The sequence below is a fragment of the Adiantum capillus-veneris genome, chromosome 21 (assembly GCF_014529385.1).
Source record: "Adiantum capillus-veneris isolate H3 chromosome 21, ASM1452938v2, whole genome shotgun sequence".
NCBI classification, from domain to species: domain Eukaryota; kingdom Viridiplantae; phylum Streptophyta; class Polypodiopsida; order Polypodiales; family Pteridaceae; genus Adiantum; species Adiantum capillus-veneris.
Genome location: NC_140951.1, coordinates 59,181,205 through 59,201,519, shown reverse-complemented (window position 1 = coordinate 59,201,519; position 20,315 = coordinate 59,181,205). Strand labels below are relative to the sequence as shown.

The following is a 20,315-nucleotide window of genomic DNA, read 5'->3' as shown; positions in this document are numbered from 1 at the left end:
TAACGTAAAGCTCCTTTAAAAAAAAAACTTTTTAGTTAGATTTTCTACGTCCTTTTCTACTTTCTCGTATATGTTGACACGTGGCAGAGCTCCTTGCTGCTGTAGTATGTTAGTTAGATAGGCTAGTATAGATGAGGGGCAGGTTGGGATTTTTTTTTAAATTTCGAGGGGACACTGATAATTTTAGTCCAAACTTGAGGGGTATTTTGGGATTTTTTCAAGTATAGGGCAAATTTGAGGGGTATTTTGGTAATTTTCCCTAAAAATAAAGAGCCCTACAACTTGTGCCTTCCTCTACGCGTTGAAAACAGGTGGACTTGCTCATGCATGTTCGAAATGAGGAGCACCCCTACAACCAGGGTGATTTCTTGATGTGGGGGGTGGTTGAAGCACCTCTAAGGGCGCGTTCGAACGACCAAGGTTGAACCCTAGCCGCTTGTGTCAGCAAACAACATCCACCCTTCTCAACTCTGCCGGGGAAACCTCTTGTTCTACCCCCGCCCTGTGTAAGTCAAGCAGAAATGACTCTGCTACGTTTACAGCTCCCAAACAATTTTGCTGAAGCACGGCAAGGGTAGAACCCCCGCTCGTACAAATCCTTCCTAAGCGAGAAGGTAGCAATGCAGCGGTAGACTTGCTCGCCAATGCCTGCAAATGTGGGGGTTTGGGGACATGAAGGGCCCCCGGCTATGGGGGAGCCCTCTTAACAATATGATCATAGGGGGCTGCGTAAAACCTTAATTGGTGTTTTTGCGCCCCAACTTATTACAAGATAATTAGATGTTTGAAAGGTGTCCCCACACAACACTCGCGCTCAAAAGCTGTTGCTACTCCCACCTGAAAAATTAAAGGCTCCTCCTTCACCTCGCCCTTTCCAGCTCGCATTGAACCGACATCGTCCTCCTCATTTCTGCGTTGTAGCTATGCCGGTGAGTCTCCCCCTCTCAATCACACATGCACTGTTCACTCACTCTCTCTCTCTCTCTCTCTCTCTCTCTGTGTGTGTGTGTGTGTGTCTGCACAGGTCGTCAGTATTCTGTATTTGCGTTATGTGCATGTGTTGCGTGCGTGTGTGATGTGTGTGTGTGTGTGTGTGTGTGAGAGAGAGAGAGAGAGAGAGAGAGAGAGAGAGAGAGAGAGAGAGAGAGAGAGAGAGGTGTTTCTCGGAGCATATGGATCTTTGCTAAGGAACTAGATTGCAGGATATTAGTGCTCTCTTTATTGATTGCGCAACTGCGGATGGAATTCATACGTTTGTGAGAGTTTGATAGGTCAATTTATTTGCAGAAAAGTAAAGGGTAATCAAACCGAGTTTGTGGAACTGATGGAGTGGCCTAGACACTGCACGTTTAAATCTTAAGGAGGGTTCAACATGAATAGTGGAACCTAACTGTCACAAAGCCTTAGCACATGGCACAATTTTTTGGCAAAGAGAGGCTGGTTGGAGGCAAGGAAGATGCATGAAGAGGCTGGCTGCCCATTTCTTGTTGGCTGTTGGGGGGCCACTGGCCAGCAATGAAGGAAGGAGTCCATTGAGTGAGGCTATGTCAAATAGGTCCATTTTGATAGCAAAAAGGGTTGCCATAGTGGTGATCCATCTTGTAGCTCATTCGCTGGCGCCTGGTGTGTTCCGTACATGCTCACTTTGCCTTCGGATGATGACCTGGCAGATGATGAGGCAGTTCACATGGCCCATAGAGCATAAAAATTCCAATGGCAGTCTGACAGAGCTGCAGCTAGTACTGATGCTGATGTGGCAATATTGGGGCAGAGCAGTGCCAGATGCTGATTAGAGCAGCGATATGAAGTAGCCAGCATGGAGAGAAAAAGTCATCTCAAGCTTTTTCAAGACAAGCTTTTTGGATACTTACTTTTGTTTCCAAGAGGTATAAAAGGCCCCAAGGTGTAAGAGCCCTGTACAATGTAAAGTGCTTATTCAATGTTCACATCTTAACTTAATCACAATGCACACAAGAATAATCAAATAGATTAGAAAGAGACACAATGTGGGTCCCTCCCACCCTCCTCTCAAAGGAAATTTATTCTTTGTCGAACCCAAGTACTTCAGGATTGAACTCACTTACGATCAATCATTGGGTGATACCCATAGATTATGCAAGATGCTCAAGTATGCACATGCACAATGAAAACACACACAATAGAAACCTTTGCTCACTTACAATCAACCTGGGGGTGATCTAAAGTAGACACTCATAGATGTGCAAGATGCTCAAGTATGCACATGCACAAAGAAAACACACAAAAGAAACCTTTGCTTGACATATGTACAAGAGAGATGTAGAGTTGGACAGTGCGCCATCTTCTTGACTCTTTGCATGGTAGAGAGAGCTTGAATCTTTGAATAGATGGCTGAAATTTCAGATTTGCAGGTTTGCTACCCTAAAAAATGGCAAGATAGATATGGTAGAGAGTGAAGGCTCCTCAATGTGGAGGAGGGAATATCATTGAGGAGCAGATAGGTGTAGAGGAAGATGGCGGAAGTAATGTAGAGGCTCGCTTTGAATGAAAGAGGAATTTTCAGCAAAGGGAAGATGTTTAAGCGAAGGAAAGAGGGTTGTATTTATAGATTGAGTTGCCTAAAGAACAAAAAGAGAAATGGAAAGAAGATTGTGACAAGTGTTTAACCACATGTCAAAAAGGTGGATAAGTGTCCCATCTTTTGGAAGCTTTGACACAAGTATCTTGCCACTTGTCCTTCTAGAACCAACCTTTTTGGCTCAAACAAAACATCAATGTGGATATCAACTTGAAGCTCTTTTTGAGTACAACACAATTTTTACTTTAGAAAATCAAAGTGAGATTCGTATAAGCTCGCCCTTGACACACCACATGCTTATTACTGCCAATTAACACTTTGCATGAAAGATAAGTAATAATCTTTGGGTAGAGCTTGAGAGGGCGAGACATATATGTGTAGAGATATAGCATAATAGATGGCGTAGAGATATGGATAACTTGAAAGACTGTGAGATAGATTAGAGAGATAGAGAGTGAATAATAAATTCAGCATGGAATCACTGTGAAACAATGTTGGTTTCCCATCGTTTGCATGTGTTGCCCTTACAAGCACATATAAGAGTTCAGAGAAACTCACCCGTTTGTGTGCCACCCCAAAGGCCTACCAAATTGTCTTTTGTCTTTGACAAGTGTCCTTACACACGTAACAAGTGTCTTGACACTCGTCTTTCTTTTAGAATACCTCTTTTAGATTCTTCTAGCCCTTGACTAGAAGCGTCTAGAACATTCTAGAATCGATGGACAAGTGATAACAAAACCATCAATATGGGAATCAAATGAAAGCTCTTTTCGAGTAGAATACCTAATTCTCAAGCATTTTCAAAACAACATTGAATGCAAGTTATCATGCATGTTTTACTCTGTACGGGCCTAGGCTAGATTCCATCGGTTCCATACACTTATATCGAGCTCTCTCTCTTCTTTGACAAGTGTCCTTACACACGTAACAAGTGTTTTGACACTCGTCTTTCTTGTAGAATACCTCTTTTAGATTCTTCTAGCCCTTGACTAGAAGCGTCTAGAACATTCTAGAATCGATGGACAAGTGATAACAAAACCATCAATATGGGAATCAAATGAAAGCTCTTTTCGAGTAGAATACCTAATTCTCAAGCATTTTCAAAACAACATTGAATGCAAGTTATCATGCATGTTTTACTCAGTGCGGGCCTAGGCTAGATTCCATCGGTTCCATACACTTATATCGAGCTCTCTCTCTTCCAATAAGGTAAGAGGAGTTAAACGCTTTTCAAGAATGTCAATGGCCATTCATACTTTCCCACTTAGGGATAGAAGTATGTCTAATCACTCATGGTTGAGTAAACACAAGAACACATGTCTTATTATGTAATCTTTCTGTCACGATTGTGACTATGTTACATTATTATATTTAGTCCTAGTTGCATATACGAGAAGTAGGACCCGTATAGTTGGATGCCACGACTCTTCACTCTAGAGACATGCCTCTTCATAAAAAAGCCACACTCTTTTGACGACAAGTCACACCCCTTCGTCCAATGGTTGTAGCTGTTCTTTCAAAGGATGTGTCTTTATGTTAACAGTCGTTTACACCATGAGACGCATCTTTTCATTTGTGACTCTTCGTCTTCCATATAAGGAGCGTCAATTTCAATCAATCGAACAATTGTGTTCAAATCTCTCAAGTCTAATTTACAGTTTTCAGTCTCTAGAACGCACAGATAACTAAGACGAAATACTAAGTAGGAACAATAATCCTCACAACTTCAATTGAAAGACAACATATGTAATCTTTTATCAATTTCTTGGATTCATGGGTTTCAAAGGTTGATGACGTAGGTACCCCCCCAAATTTCAATTGTCCTCTACTAAACGGCTTCCAATTATGTCACGTGCGCACTTCACTTGCGCTATGTGGACATGCTTTTGCTACAGTCTAGCATAGCTTAAGACCTAGCGTGGCACTTTGTGAGCCTCTAGCAGGATGTGCATGTTCAGGCCGGTCATGGTCGCATACCCTCTCTTGCACACGACAACATTTCAGCATATAGGCATTTTACCGCGTGTGAACCACCTCTTAAGCCATTTTATTAGTAAGTGACTTTTCGTTTATCCTTGTTGGAATGTAGGTAGGGCAAATGGCTAAAGGACCTATAAAAGAAATCCCTTGGACGCTATTGGAAGACAAAAGAGGCAGTAGCAGCAGAGGAACCTGCATACTCGGGGATCGCAGGCCAACACCTAGCGTTTCCAGCCTTCTTCTCCATCAGCGTTTTTAGCCTTGATGATCAACGTTTTCAACCAAGACAACCAACGTTTTTACCTTTCCCGGCTTCCTGCGGCACCACCCCCAATAGCGTGAGTGCGTGTGTGCGAAAGCGTGAGAGGAGAGAGAGAGATAGTGGACAACAAACGCAAGATATGGTGAAGAGGGGGCGATCAGTCCCCATGACTACCATGAGCAGAAGATCCAATAACTAGATAGTCTGGAAGTGGATATCTCCCTGGCCCCATAAATAGGTGCCGAAGGGGAGGTAGGGCAAAGCTTGGAAAAATCCCCTACGATCCAACAAGAAATAAATGAAGTATGAGGGCACCCGACCCAAAAATGGGCGGCTTGACAATGCAATTTAAATGCATATGCAAAGGGTGGCCAGCCCGAAGGCACACTAGCAGTACATGCATGCCCTAGACCTGTGAAGCAGCAGAGTGGTGTAAATCTAACACCCCCTCTCAACATCGGATGCTGAACAAATCGCATGAAGCCGAAGATGTGAGGCAAATGATGAAGATGTCTGCTGCAATGTCCCCTGAAGGATACTCCATGAGTGTAGCAGCAGTCTAGGGTGTCACAACTGTCGAGAGATCTCCATGGTTAAGTGCCGTCATGAGCAATAGCAAACTGCTATACTCCACTGATACAGGGTAAAGATACCTCGTGAAGGTTCCAAACTGAGTGTGAAAACAACTCCTTGTCGTAAAAGAAGTGCCAATAGATTTGTAAGTGTCCTGTCCAATAGGATTTATGGTATCCGTTGTCAAACCGTCTAGAGAAAATGGAACCGTCATGAGAATGAATGAAAGCATGTCACCGTAAGCTGCAGTAGTCACCGAGAGACCGCACGGACAACCATTGGATGGTGTCTTGTAAGTAGGTAGGGTAATCCAAGATGAGGGGAAAGCCAAACTCAATAGCTTGCATTGTGAAGGGCCTCTGAGAAGAGGTGTGGTCAGACCAAGCTGTTTGCATCCTGACCATCCTGTAGAAGTAGGGAAAGCCAAACTGAGAAGTCTGCACTGTGAATATCCTCTGAGAAGAGGAGAGGCCAATCCAATTTGTTTGCGCCGTCTTGCCTGTATCTCCTATCTCCAATTCTCCGATGTCAACCAAAACAGGAATCGGCGCCAACAACGCCACCAAACCGCATCTCGAAATGGCTCTCAATGTGAATGAGCTAAGAGTGGCCTACTGCCCAGGTCGGGGGATAAGTTTGCTGTAAGGTTATTGAGGGTGAGTGTAAGTAACTCTGAAGGTAGCAATCCAAATGATCAGGAGTGTAGAAGAGCAACTGCACTACCATCCAAGCTAGGCTATGGGTGACTCTGGATGTAGTCGCGTAATGATACCAGATCTCCTGCATTTCGTGGGGAAACTCTCCAAGAGAGTCCAAAGAACTGAATTCCTACTCCAGTCTGTAGATTCAAGCAATGAACGTGGCCAGGGAGAGATCCAAGATCCTCTCCCTAAGTCCTTGTAGATGCTCGTGTAAGCAAGTGATGTGACGTGTCGAGGTCAAGTGATAAGTGTCTGTCCACCAAAGATGGTGGTGTCTTATCCGGGAAAGTCGGAATCCCATATGCCATGAGCATGGGATTCCGACTCCTCTGATGAGTGCATAGGTGTGTCCATAGCAAACCACAAGTCACCACCCTTTCTGGAGTGTGCAACCGCCGAATGATGAATGGAATGAATGGATCTTCCAAGGATTGTATGCCCGTAGATGATCTTTCCGATGTCGAAGATATCGTGTATTGCAACAGTCACTGAGAGACCGCACGGACCACCATCGACTGTCACGTGACACATCCAACCCCATGTGTCTGTGGACAAGCTAGAGCATGACCAGGGTTCAGTTCAGTCAAGTTAGTCTAGAATAGGAAGTGATTTTGTACTTTTGTGAGTGTGTTCGCAGACCATGCATGTCCAGACACTTAGATTAGATGCGTATCCTCTGGTTGCACACATCATGACCATCAGATTCCAATCAGATCCCATCACTAGCATTTTTAGAGTGCATAGACCTATTTTTGACATTTTTCACTTATTATTTTTAAGCGACTTTTGTTGGAAAGTAGGTAGGGCAATTTTGCTAAGTTTGTATATAAGAAAACTAGAGTTAGCACTTTCTGGCAGAAGAGGCAGCAGGAGCACCCTCCTCAACAAGCAACTTCTCAGCAAGGCCAACAGCCGCAGTAGCCCTAGCGTTTTCAGCAATCTGAGGACCTAGCGTTTTTGCATCAGATCAGCCTTGGCGTTTTGTGCACAACAGATCAGCCCCGACATCATCACGACACAGCAGATCAGCCTAGTGTTTTGCATTTGCAGAACCACCGACCACAACAGGACCAATTTCAGCCCTAGCGTTTTTGGGACAGTAGAGCACCTAGCGTTTTTGAGTTCCTCCGCGACGGAATCAGCAGAACCACCAGCGTTTTCAGTTTTCAGCCCTTAGACAACGCAGATCAAGTCCTGATCCTCGCAGATCTCACCTTCCCGCAGCAATTCCTCGCCGCACGGTGGGATTCATCGAAGTTTGCAGTTTCAGCCCGGAAAACGCAGATTTCAGCATCTGCGTTTTCAGCGCGTCGTCGTCGCATCGTCGCTATCGACATCGTCATCGACATAGAGTCAGAATTCAGCAGATAATGATTTGCAGATTTCAGCCATTAGCATTTTCAGATTTCAGCCCGTCTCGTCGTCGTCCTCATCGTCGTTGACATCGTCGGCAAGTCCAAGCATGTAGAGATTTGTGCAATCATAAGTAGACCACTCTCACCATAGAGAGTGGGGCCTTCGGAGGAGGGTTTTACGTCTCTAGTGTCGTATTTTCTCTCTATCTCTCAGTCTCATGCACTTTCACGTACAATGTCCATTCACTCTGTTTGTGTCCATTGCACTCTCTCATTAAGAACGGAAGGCTTTCCCTTCCATAAGAACAAAAGGAACCTTGAGCACAGTTCGGAGCACTCATCTTGAGCAAAGTTCAAACATTCATTCCACTGCACCTTACATTGGCATCAGAGCTTTGACAGTGTTCTGTATCACTCAAGGAAAGAACCACATAATTTCTTTTGCTTGTTGAGGTCGCACGAACCCTTCGCTTGGGTGTGTCGATTCCTAATCGTGTTTTTGAAGAGTGACAGGAAACCCAAGAAAGAAGGGCTTGTCGAGCCTCCCCTTGTGCCTCTTTTCACTCATTGAGAGCGGGCTGTGCACTTAGCGGCCGGCCAATCGACGCGAGGTGGGAAAAAGCAACCTTGGTGTGAGCGCAAGGCCGCCAAGGGGTGCACCCGCGGGAAAGACCAAAACTTGGGTGAAGAGAAGATCCTTCTCGAACACAGTTTGCAAGCGAAAGAAGAACCTCAAGAACCCCAAGAAACCAAGATCCGCAAGAACCCAAGTTCCTCGTGAACTTAAGAACCCAAGACCACAAGAACCCACGACTTCAGTGGATGGTCATCATTCGAACCTGAATGGATACTTCGCTTAGAGGTGATGAGCATGAGAGAGGCGAAGAAGAATTTTCCCCACTAGGAGGGTTTTCCGACTCTTCCCCGTATATGCCAAGGATTGCACTAACTCCTATCGAGGCTTTTGACAAGATGATGAGGGACAGGAAGTTAGATCGCGAAGCAAGAAGAGTAGAAAGAATGGCAGAAATGGATTGCAAACACGCAGAAAGAGAATCAGAAAGAAAGGCAGCCATAGAGCGTGAGCATGAGCAAGCGCGACACATGCAAGAGATGCTGCGACTCTTTTCTCAAGTGTAGGCACAAATGCAAGAGATTCGGGAAAAGGAGACTCTCTCAGTCTCTTCTCCTCCAAAACATGACACACATGATTTGCATGATGAATTGCATGATAATGATGAGCATGATGATTTGGATGATAAGGACAAGCATGATGATTTGCATGATCAAGATGTGATTTCTCACAAGCATGATGATTTGCATGAAGATGATGTGATTGTTCACAAGGATGATGTGTTAGTTGATACTTTCTCTAGTGAAGCTAACCTCATTGCAGATTCGATCAATCACAAAGAACCGATCTTGGCTCTCGAGACTAGGTCCCAAGAATCCTCTCATGAAGCACTGGTCTTGGCTCTTGAGCCTAGGTCCAAAGAACCCTTACAAGAAGTACTATGTGTTCGCATGATTAGTCAGCACGCATTGTACAAGTATTTCATTCGTGATCGTTTCTTGTATTTTAGTCAGCATCTTTATGTGATCCCTTTTCCTAGGCATGACATATTGTACGTTGAGCACGTTTCACTCATGAATGAGCACGGATGTATGCGGATTATTCATGAAAAGGTGAAAAGTATGCATTCAAGGAAGTCACATTCCATGTTTCTTTGTTTGCACGACACAGTTTCAGAAATAGCACAAGAAAGATTGAGCATCAAGCATAGGCATTTCCATTGTGTTTTGCCACAATTGATTGATTTAGATCAGCAAGAAAGTCGATCTCATTATTTGCGTTTGTGTGGTGAACGGTTTAGCACTCCGTCTCTTTGTTCATCTACAGTGCATGCACAGTCTTTGAGGAAGACAATATTTTTTCCACTCACTTTACATGGAATAGGTATGTTCATGGTTTTGTGTTGGAAATGGTTTCAGGAATTTTCAGCCATGGAGATTCTTGAAGGAGAAAGAAGCATGACTTTAGATGAAGTTGAAACATCGAAGGAGCCTCAGAAGACTTTGTGTCGCTTTCGGCGTGGCCCAAAGAAGCAAGTTCAAGTATCGCACGACCCACACCTCAGAGTGGGCCGGCGAAGAGTCCTTCCCAGGATTCTAGACCTTGTTAACGATCTTGCTCGACGCCATACAGTTCGGTACCAGTACCTCACTTTGAGAATGAGAGGATGTCACGTGACACATCCAACACTATGTGTCCATGGACAAGCTACAACATGACCAGGGTTCAGTTCAGTCAAGTCAGTTTAGAATAGGAAGTGATCTTGTACTTTTGTGAGTGTTCGCAGACTGTGCATGTCCAGACACTTAGATCAGATGCATATCCTCTGGTTGCACACAGCATGACCATCAGATTTCAGTAAGATCCCATCACTAGCATTTTTACAGTGCATAGACCTATTTTCCCTATTTTTGACATTTTTCACTTATTATTTTTAAGTGACTTTTGTTGTACTGATTCAAAGAGTACCAGTTATCTGTTGAAGCAAGTTGCATGGTACAAGGTTTTGTTTCCTAGATCTATGCTAAGTTAGAAGAGTTTTTTGTCATGCGGTCAATAAGCTTACATGGCTGGCTTCCAGTTGATTTCTTTGGACAATTAATGAAGTATCTTCACATCTTTTGAGTTGGTTCTGCTACCAGAACTTGAGGTAAAGGACTTGACGGCCATTCCGTGTGCAGACAGAGTAAGGCATACTTGAGCTTGATAGGGTTCCTTAAAGAGAGCTTAATGGTCAAGCCGTGTGCATCATTAACTGGAGCACTTGAGTCTGGCGGGGTTCACTAAACAAGTTATCTATGATTGAATGCTTTAAGGATACGACAGATACAATTCAGAGATTCTTGATGCACAGCTACCTAATGATTAAGCTAGAACGTTGATCATAGGGTATAAGCCTTATTTCATTTTTCATATGTTTACCAATTATGTGAGTCTGATGATGGCAAGAGCTTAAGGTACCTATAGCAAATACAGATTGAAGTGCAGTTGGCACAGACCGGAGGCTGTGCAGGTTCAGAGGAGGTGGATTACAATTCTTTCAAGAGGGGGGTATGTCACAAAATAATGACGTGGTAGGACTGCTCGGACAACAATAGGGATAGATGGTGTCGTAGCATGGTGCTGTGGTAGGTTGTACGGCGTGATGACGTGGCAGAATTGTAAGGACACTCGTGTTTTATGTTGGCAAGATGACGTGGTACATTGTACAGATTTTCGTGTTTTGCGTTGTACGTTGTTGTGCAGCTCCGCTCCCATGCTAAGAAATATGTCAAGAAGATGCAGATCAAGCTTATTGAAAGCCTACTTGATTAATGGTCAGTGATGAGGGCTTGTCAAGACTCAAGAGGCCAAGTTTAATGATTAATGTATGCCAGATGCGGCTTAAAAGGACCAACAAATGCCTTAATGATGTCAAAAATGATTATGCTTGAAGTAGGCACAGATGGGAGTTTATGATCTAGAACTGTAGTGCTCGACGTGCTCTATCGGCTTGTCTTTACGGCTTGTCGATTGGAGATACGGTGAAGAAGTTATGGCAGTTTAAAGTTCAAGTCGATTGCAGATCTGTACCGGATTGGGCAGCTGAGCTGAGGTGACATAATGAAATGAATGCACGCGCTTGAAGTGCTCACTTTGTGGAGCGCATCAGTCTTTTCAGACCAGTGATCGGAGTCCCGGTCGCCAAGATATTGGTCGATAAAGATTCACGGGGGGCGAGTTCCGTACTCGTCTGATCCGCTCGGTCAGTGTTCCCTCTGGGAGTTTTGAGCAACAACAAGGGTTTTGAATACAACAGAATAAGTGCTTGAGATAGCAATGCCTTGGCCGATATGTACGCCAATGCCCGCGTAATGTTGGCCAGCGGTAGTCGTAATTGGCAATGCTTGGCTAGTCTGACCATCTTTGACTGAATGTGATGGGAAGACCTTACGTCAAATGCAATCACTTATACTTGCATCTTGCGGGCATGTGGCACTATTCAAGACTTTACGACATTGAAATTCATGAAGACATGATTAGCCAAGGACTCCCGAGAGAAATAAGTTGTGCTTGGCAATGCTTGGGTCGATATGTATGCCGAATGTGGTGCCCTTTACTCCAAGGTTTAATGGCCAAAAGGGCCAAAGGCTACCCAAGGCAAAGTTAATGGCCGCCTAAGAGGAGTTGGCCGTCCACTTTGTAAACAAAAAAGGGTTTTGTGTGTGAAATAAAGAAAAAAAAAGGAAGACGATGGCGGGCTGGGGCGGAAGAGGGACTGCGTAGGAGGAAACGGGGTCGCGTCGGCCTATACGAGCATCGGATGAGCCTGGCCAAGAAAGGGAAAAGGTGTAGCTCGCCGTTGCACTCGTTTTCGGCACTACTCTCGGCAAATTCTGCGTCGTTCTTGTTGTCGGTTGCCACGTCATCAAGAGGCTCTTCTTATGCTCCCTAGCAACGACGGCGCTGCCATTGCTAAGGGAGGGGGCAAGCTTAAAATAGGGGGGGGATTTTGCATGAGGGGGTAAGCAACACAAAGGGCATTAAGGCAAGACGAAGGAACGGGGAGGAGGGCAAGGTGAGGTGGAGCAGAAGGAGCTTGCACTAGGGCGCTCTCTATCTCTCTCTCCCTCTCGTCCTCGGCAAGGAAGAAGCATCGTGTGACAAGAGGATGAGCAAGAAGAGCATTGCAAGGAGAAGAAGCTTGGGGAAAGGAGGGCTCGGAGCAAGAAAAGTTGCTTTCGTCCTCGAGGCAAGCAAGGCTTTCTCTCCCTCTCAAGCTTGAATGAAGCAAACAAAGCAAAGAGAACTCTCTCTCTCTCTCTCTCTCTCTCTCTCTCTCTCTCTCTCTCTCTCTCGCTCTCATCCTTGAAGTAAGCAAAAACGAGGAGAGGGAGGTTACAACGAGGAGGACTCGAGGAAGCAAAGTTAAGCTTGGGAACCAAGGAGATTAAGCAAGGGAGTTTGAAGCAAGAGAGCTTCGGCGAGGAGCTCAAGCAAGAAGCTTGCGGAAGCTTGAGCAATACAAGGCGAGTAGGGGATTCATCGGAGAAGCTTGAGGGTAAGCTCGTCAAGGCTTGAGCAAGCCGAGGCGAAAAGAGGATTACAAGGAGCAAGAAGAGCATTGCAAGGAGAAGAAGCTTGGGGAAAGGAGGGCTCGAAGCAAGAAAAGCTCCCTCTCTCTCGCTTTCGTCCTCGAGGCAAGCAAGGCTTTCTCTCCCTCTCGAGCTTGAATGAAGCAAACAAAGCAAAGAGAACTCTCTCTCTCTCTCTCTCTCTCTCTCTCTCTCTCTCTCTCTCGCTCTCATCCTTGAAGTAAGCAGAAACGAGGAGAGGGAGGTTACACGAGGAGGACTCGAGGAAGCAAAGTTTAGCCTGGGAACCAAGGAGATTAAGCAAGGGAGTTTGAAGCAAGAGAGCTTCGGCGAGAAGCTCGAGCAAGAAGCTTGCCGAAGCTTGAGCAATACAAGGCGAGTAGGGGATTCATCGGAGAAGCTTGAGGGTAAGCTTGTCGAGGCTTGAGCAAGCCGAGGTGAAAAGAGGATTACAAGCAAAGTCGAGGCTTGAGCAGGCAAAGGTGAGAAGGAGATTTACAAGCAAACGGGAAGCTTGAAGTAAGCAAGCAGGCTTGAGATGGCGAGCTGGGTCTCGAGCCAAAGCAAGAGAAGGAAGTAGGAGAAGGCGTGCACTTTGGTAATAACTGAAGCTTGATGATCGAGGCAGTGAATTGAATTGAAGACAACGGAATCCACGGGGCATTTGAAGCAGATAAAGTGACAGAGAAAAATTTTCATCATCGTCATCCGTTAGAGATTGCATTAGCATTTTGTTAAGTCCGGTGTCGTTAACGGCCCGGCTAATCTTGTAAACGGGAGCTTAAACTCCTAGTTAGCAGTTGATCCAAGTGACGGCGCTGTTAACAGCCCGCCTTGGCTAAGGACTAAATTGTACTCAAAGTAATATTCAATTAATTGATGATTGCGGTGATTGGCAGAGCTGTCAGTGTCTCTTGTTCTCTCTCTTTAACACCTCCCAGAGCCAGAGGCCCGGTGCCTGCCCGGCTCACGTAACGAACGTATATCCCCCGACAACGTATTTTCGTAAATCATGCTGGTGCTTTTTGTTGGTAGATTTTGGGAATAGTTTCTTTTGGAACAATTTGCTTTTGAAGTTTCATGCTTTTTGGGCTCTGCTTTTAGCAACCCTTGTAACCGTTATATTGAACCTAAGGAGCTCATTCTACAGAGGATCTGGACGTAGAGTCTGAGAGCGAGCATCCGCGGGCTATTGTACTTTGCTCAAAGATTAATATAAAAGAAATACCGAAAGGGGCGCTAGTCTTTGGGGCCAGTATCTCTTGGCTTGGAACTACGCCGGGCCGTGTCGACTCTCTCTTAATTATTTGAAGTGTTTTGAAGTGAATCTCTGCTGTGTCGCGACAGAATCTTGACTTGGGGTTTCCAAGTTTGTTACAGTCTAAAAGCATATGCAAAGGGTGGCCAGGCGGGAGGCACAATAGCCATTCATGCATGCCCTAGACCTGTGAAGGAGCAGTGTGGTGTAAATCTAACAAGTAGATCAGCCCTTCCCTCGTCGTAGTCGATCGTTCCATCCACGGCCAAGTCGACGGAACAGTTTTCAGAATTCAGCAATAGACCCGTTGTTGTCGTCGTCCCCGTCGTCGACATAGTACCCCAACACCTAGTACCCCTTGTGCCTTGGCTCAACATAAGGATCCATAGAACTCGTTGTCGTCAACATAGACCCATCAAGAACCTCATCCTCGTCGACATCGTCATCGACATAGTCTCCATCATGAACCTCGTCGTTGACATCATCGTCGCCGACATTGACTCCATCAGTACCTCGTCGTGGACATCACCGTCGTCGACGTAGACCATCAGTACCTCGTCGTCGACATAGACTCCATTACTACCTCGTCGTCGACATAGACCCATCAATACCTCGTTCTCGTTGTCATCGTCGTCGACATAGAACCTCTCAGTACCTTAGTAACCATCAATGGCATCAATACCAATATCCAACATTAGTAGCATCAGTACCCATTAGCATAAGTACCCATCAACATCAGTACCCATTAGCATCAGCATCTCAATATTTAGCACCATTGTACCAACATTGTGCAACAATAAAGAAAGTACTTGCTCTGGCAACAGAGCAAGGGGGCCCTTGAGGGTTTGGGACCCGACATCCCTGTGTCGTCTCCTCTCTCTCTCTCTCTCTCTCTCTCTCTTTCAGTTCAGTTTCTTCAAGTGAAGTAAAGTGTCCCTTGTGTTTGTGCGGAGTACTAGATTTGAGCTAATTCCTTTTCCATTGCACCTGACAAAATAGGGGTTTAGTTCTTCTGGATAATCTCTCAAATCATAGGCATCCATCCATTTTCACGTGCGCACTTCACTTGCGCTACGTGGACAAGCTTCTGCTACAGTCTAGCGTCAGTCTTAGCTTAGGACCTAGCCTAGCACCCTTGCGAGCCTCTATCAAGACGTGTCACTTGGGGGAGCAGAAAGCAGCCCTGCCCGTTCTGTAGCTCCTCGATTACACACCAGCCCTGCTCGTTCTGTAGCTCCTTGTTCAATCGCTTCCTAATTTGCTTGTTCAAATTTCGTTTGATGTCGATTTGCCTTCTCGCTTTCGACTCTGTTACACTCCCCTGTACCTGTAGTCCTCTAATGCTCTGCAAATGCTCAAGCTCTCTTGCTCGGTTTTGCTTTGCTTGAATGCCCTTGCTGCTCCTGCTTGCTACAGCCCAAGAGGCCTTCAAGCCTTCAATTTGCTCTCGATTGCTTTTATTTACTTTGCTCACGGCCTGGTGCTACCCTTAGCTCACTTGAGAGCTTGCTTGAGCCTTGCAAGGCTTCTTGATTCTCTCGTGCTTGATTTCCCTTGCTCACAGGCTCCTACTCGGTGTTCGAACTTTGCTACAACTTTGTTCACTGCCCCGACTGTGCTAGCCTGCTCAAGTTCGCTTGATGCCTCGTTGCCCGATCTCCTGTGGAGCTTCCAAGCTTCCAAAAATTCCACTCCTTGGGGTCGTTGCACACACGTGATGGGGAGGGGAAGCCCGGGGATGCCTGAGCTCTAATACCACTTGTAGGATCTGTGCGGTGAGTGCAAGAGAGGGAAGGAGAGAAGGGGGAAGGAGATGTAGGAGACACGGAGAGTTTTGGTGGAGCACTTGAGAGCATAAACCCTCTCAACTCCTTATTATCATTATAAGCAAAGAATGAGAATAAGTGGGCGAGCGCTCGGCCATGACCGGCCACGGGGCCTGAAACCTCACACATATTTACAATGTCTATGCCCTTTCCATCGAAGTAAGGAAGTTTCATACTTAGCTTACATGTTTCCATTTTATTCTTCTCATTCTCCGATTCTTATATGTTCCTCTCCTTTGTACGTAGCTCGGTTGATGAATGATGAGAAGAGGCTATTGTATAGGCTCCAAGAAAATAGCATTTTTGGAGGAGTTTGGATCAATGATGACCTTCCTTAATAGATATTCCTCGGCAAACACAATTGGGTTTCCAAGATCAGAATTTCTAAAAAAATTCTATAAAGTGAGATACCGTTGAATTTGTGATTGTCTTCCTAGCGACCACCAATTGCAGTTCAAGGTGTGACAACAAATTCCTAATCACTTTCAACGTTGAAGAAGCTTCGTTTCAAGCTTTGTTGATCCATCTTCTCTATGGGTGTGAGTATGAGATGATGATGGACTCTTTTCTGTGTGTCGGCTGGTTGATTTCTCATGATCGCTACTCTTGCAAGAGGATTCTGTTTTTGAGGAAGAGGAATCATTTGAATGACTATAATGCGTCGATCTCTCTTTGTGGCTTGGCATCTTTATGGCAGCAAGTCTTCAAATCCATGATTGCCTTCAATTACCCGGATGGTAATTCCGCTCTAATACCAATGAAACTCTTGACACATCACAATGCTTATTATCGCCAATTAACACTTTGCATAAAAGATAAATACTAACCTCTGGTTAGAGCTTGATAGAGAGGGACATGTGGAGAGATACAACATAATAGATGCGTAGAGATATGGATAACTTGAGAGAGAGAGAGAGAGAGAGAGAGAGAGAGAGAGAGAGAGAGAGAGAGAGAGAGAGAGAGAGAGAGAGAGAGAGAGAGAGAGAGAGAGAGAGAGAGAGAGAGAGAGAGAAAGAAAGAAAGAAAGAAAGCTTTATTAACGTCTTCGAAAGGCCGAACTCGACCTATGAGACAATATCATATACATGTGTTGATGCTCTAGGCATCGGAAAATAAAAAAAGGGTACAAACTGAAATGAGCCTATACTATGCAAGAGGGTGTGGTAGGGTGGTGCATGTGGTGTACAATGTATAGTGTGGGTCCTCGTGTCGAGGTGTGCTCACGCATCATCAGGCTCAACTAGGGGCTGCAAGGTGATACCACCATGAGATGATAGGGAGGGTATCTAAAAACAAGCAACATATGTAGGGTAGAGAATGTGGTACATCGGTGGTGGCCTGTTCAGGTATCTCTGGAATGCTGGATCTCCTGGTGCTGGTACATGACTCTGCTCTAGATACTGATGGTGTAAGGTTAGTATCCTCGAGATCTCCCTCTGGTGACACCCATGTGTCCTGTATCCTGGGAGCCTCGGTCTCCGACGTGCCCTTTGAGACTCTGCCTGCAGAAGGGTAAGCCCTCTACTCTGTGTAGGTAGTGTGGGGGGGTCTGGTCCTGCTCGTCGGAAAAACTGTGTGATGGTAGTCTGTGTCTTGCTATTGTCACCAGCGTGTGACTACTATCTATCCTTTTTGTTGATTTCTTTCTTATTATCTATTTACTTTCACTTTTTGGAAACACCCCTCGGGAAATCTAACTGCCCTGCATTGCATAGCTAGTGTGGAACTGTCCAGAGGGAGTCCAGGCCTGAGGGCAAGAGAGCACTAAGGTTGGACAAGGACTATGGTTAGCCAAGTGGGGTCATTGACTAGCCAAAGTGGAATCCTTTGCTACAGAGGCTACATTTCAGTTTTGGATGTGGCCACAGTGTACAAAGAGGGTCGGATGACCTAGAAAGATATAATGGCAGCATCTCCTAAAATTTAGGGAACTGCTATTTTGGGACCTGAAAATGTCTTCGCGTCATTACGTGCAGTTTGACATGGGGATCATTTTGTTACTCTGTGGCCAAGTCAACAGAGGCTGCAGGTGAGATATTTTTAGACCCGAGGGTCTAAAGCGGGAAAATGCACAAATGAGTGACACTTGGCACTTTGAGGCCAGTTTACTACTTATAGAGAAGGCAAAAACGTGATTTATAGTTGGGAGGCTCATTTTGCAAGTCTCTGTCACAGGTTAAGAGCTATGGAGTGCTTGCTTTCCCTCTTATGCACAGTGCGGTGCCAGGAGTGATGCCCTGCACGCTACGCACTGCCCTCTCTCTCCCCTTTGGCAGTATGTTATGCCCCTCTAGTGGGCTCTTCATTTGACCAATGTACAGTTGTGTGGGTTCATGCGCGATTGCCGAGGCAAGAGCCTCTTGCACAGGTACTGGATTAGCTAGCGGCTAATCCCCCCGCAGGTACAGGTGAATTCGGAGAGGTTTCACGCCAGAAATCTCGTCCGATTCAAAGGGCAAGTAGCCCTACAGGTGCGGGAGCTCGAGGACTTGCTAGGGATGCGACCGGCACGCGAAACGGAGCCCGAAACAGTGAATTACAGCCTGCTGTGTATTTTTGCAGGTTTAGGGTTTTGGCCCTAAACGGACCCTAATACCCCCAGGAGGTTCGGGGACGCAAGGGGACCGCTGTACAGGCGATCTGGAGCATTTTCAGGGCTGAAAACAGAGAATTCAGCGTGCTGCAGATTCTCGCCAGGTTTTGCAAAGTGCCCGTATGCGTCGGGAAAGTCAGTCAATGCGTGGGAATACTGACCGTGAAGGGTTCTAGTACAGTTATGTTGCCGAAATCGGGCTGGAACAGTGGAAATTCAGCCGAGTTTGTGCGGGGCAGCTTGTAGGAACCACAGCGTTTATTCCCTCTTTTGAACAATAAAGAAATACCGAAAGGGGCGCCTAAGTTAGGGGCCAATATGGTGTCTGTCTACTCATACAGGTGCAATCTAGCAGCCTGTATCCCTCTCCCCTTTGTTGTGTCTTGAAAGTACAGGTAAAATAGACGACTAATAATGGGTGAAAGCTAAATCAAGGTTTAAAGTAAAGTCTACCGCCCTTTTTGGATTGAACAGGCCGGTTTCATGGTTCCATCGACGGGATTAAATCACTTTTTCCCATAGAAGTGAGCCTTGGGCAGTTTTCGGCTTGAAGACACAGGGGATCATAGACGAGACACAGGGAATTGTAATTATGGCTGACAGACCAGATGATGTGACTGAAGAGGTTTCCTCTTCACAGGGTCAACAGACACATGAAGTGGGTGAGTCCTCAAGACCACCACAGACTGATGATGATATATTCAGGACCCAGTTGGCTACTGCTGTGGCTATGTTCACACAAGTAATGCAGAACCCAAGGTTTTTAGCCTTTCTGCAACCTCCTGTTCCGTCTCAGCAAGTTGGGTCACTGGATCATATTCAAAAGCCTGTTAAGGCTCGAGCACAGGTGATTCATACCGCACAGTCAATGGAAACACCTGTACACTTGACGGAGAACATGCAGTCTCCACAACGTATGCCTAAGGTGCAAGAACAGGTGGCTGAGATGCCAGTTTTTCAAGCTGTACCAGTTCAGCCCGCCACCTTTCAGCAGCCTATAGCTGGTTCTAATGGGCAGGGAAGCAACTTACAGGCTATGCAACAGGTCTTCCCACCACCTTCAGTACACCCTGGCTATTTTGGAGGTGGATCCGTATTCCAAAGCATGGCTGGTCATGCACCTGGAAATCAGTTTTATACGCCAGGAACAGTGTTTGCGGGTGCTCAAACGATGATGCCTAACCCCATGTACAGTGTCATGGGTATGCAACCAGGGTTTCAAAGCACTCAGGGACAATTTGGGATGCCACAAGCAAATTTTGGTATGGCTGGAATTACAAATCAGCAGCCAAATATGGCATTTCCAGGTCAAGTTAATAGCGGCCAAGGAACACAGATGAACCTTAATAGTGTTCCCATGTTTCAGTCACTTCCATATGACAATTTAACGCCGCTGGAGAGGCCAACTCCGTACAAAGAAGGTGGCAAAGGAGTGTCATTTACGACCTTTACAGGGTTTGATGACAGGAAGAAGGCTCTTTCATTCCTCCAGCAGTTTGACAAGGCCTATGCAGGGGGAAACTTTACAGAGGCTTCAAAGGTCCGCAAGGCAGCCACTTTCTTGACAGGGAATGCGGGACAATGGTGGACAACTTTATTGCTTCAAGGGCAAGCTCCGTCCACATGGATTTACTTCAAGCAGATTTTTGCAGCAGCATGGTTATCTGATGATTTCGAAGCAGATGTCATGACAGAATGGCACCAGCTTAATGCTGCCACTTGCAGAAATCTGGATGATTACAATCGGAAGTTTTGGAAAGCTCTACTTCCAGTAACTTCCTATAGGTTTGTGCCATTGACAGAACAGATTGAAAAATACTGTTGTGGCCTACCCAAAGGATTGAGAAAATACTGCACAAAGACCAAAGTCACTACTTTGACGCAGCTCATCGAGGTAGCAAACACTGGCAATGGTTTGCTCAAGGGAGAAGATTGTGAATTTAACACTGGCGTCAAGGCAGGATCAGGCAAGAAAAATTCAGCCAAGAAGCACGTTCCCGATGAGGCTCCTAAAAGGACTCAGGAGTCGGCCAACGCAGGGAAAGACAAAGCTACGGCTGAA

General features: G+C 45.7%; 1 protein-coding gene across 1 annotated transcript in view; it reads left to right on the top strand.

Annotated features, from left to right (window-relative positions):
- Positions 1 to 844: 844 nt before the first annotated feature.
- The window catches only part of LOC147431015 (RPM1-interacting protein 4-like), a gene marked incomplete at its 5' end in the record, with an annotated part of 98,076 nt that continues 78,605 nt past the window's right edge, over positions 845 to 20,315 (top strand). The window contains one exon of the mRNA XM_086494494.1: positions 845 to 929. Within this exon, the coding sequence (XP_086350620.1) occupies positions 845 to 929 (85 nt within the window). The remainder of the gene's footprint in view (positions 930 to 20,315) is intronic.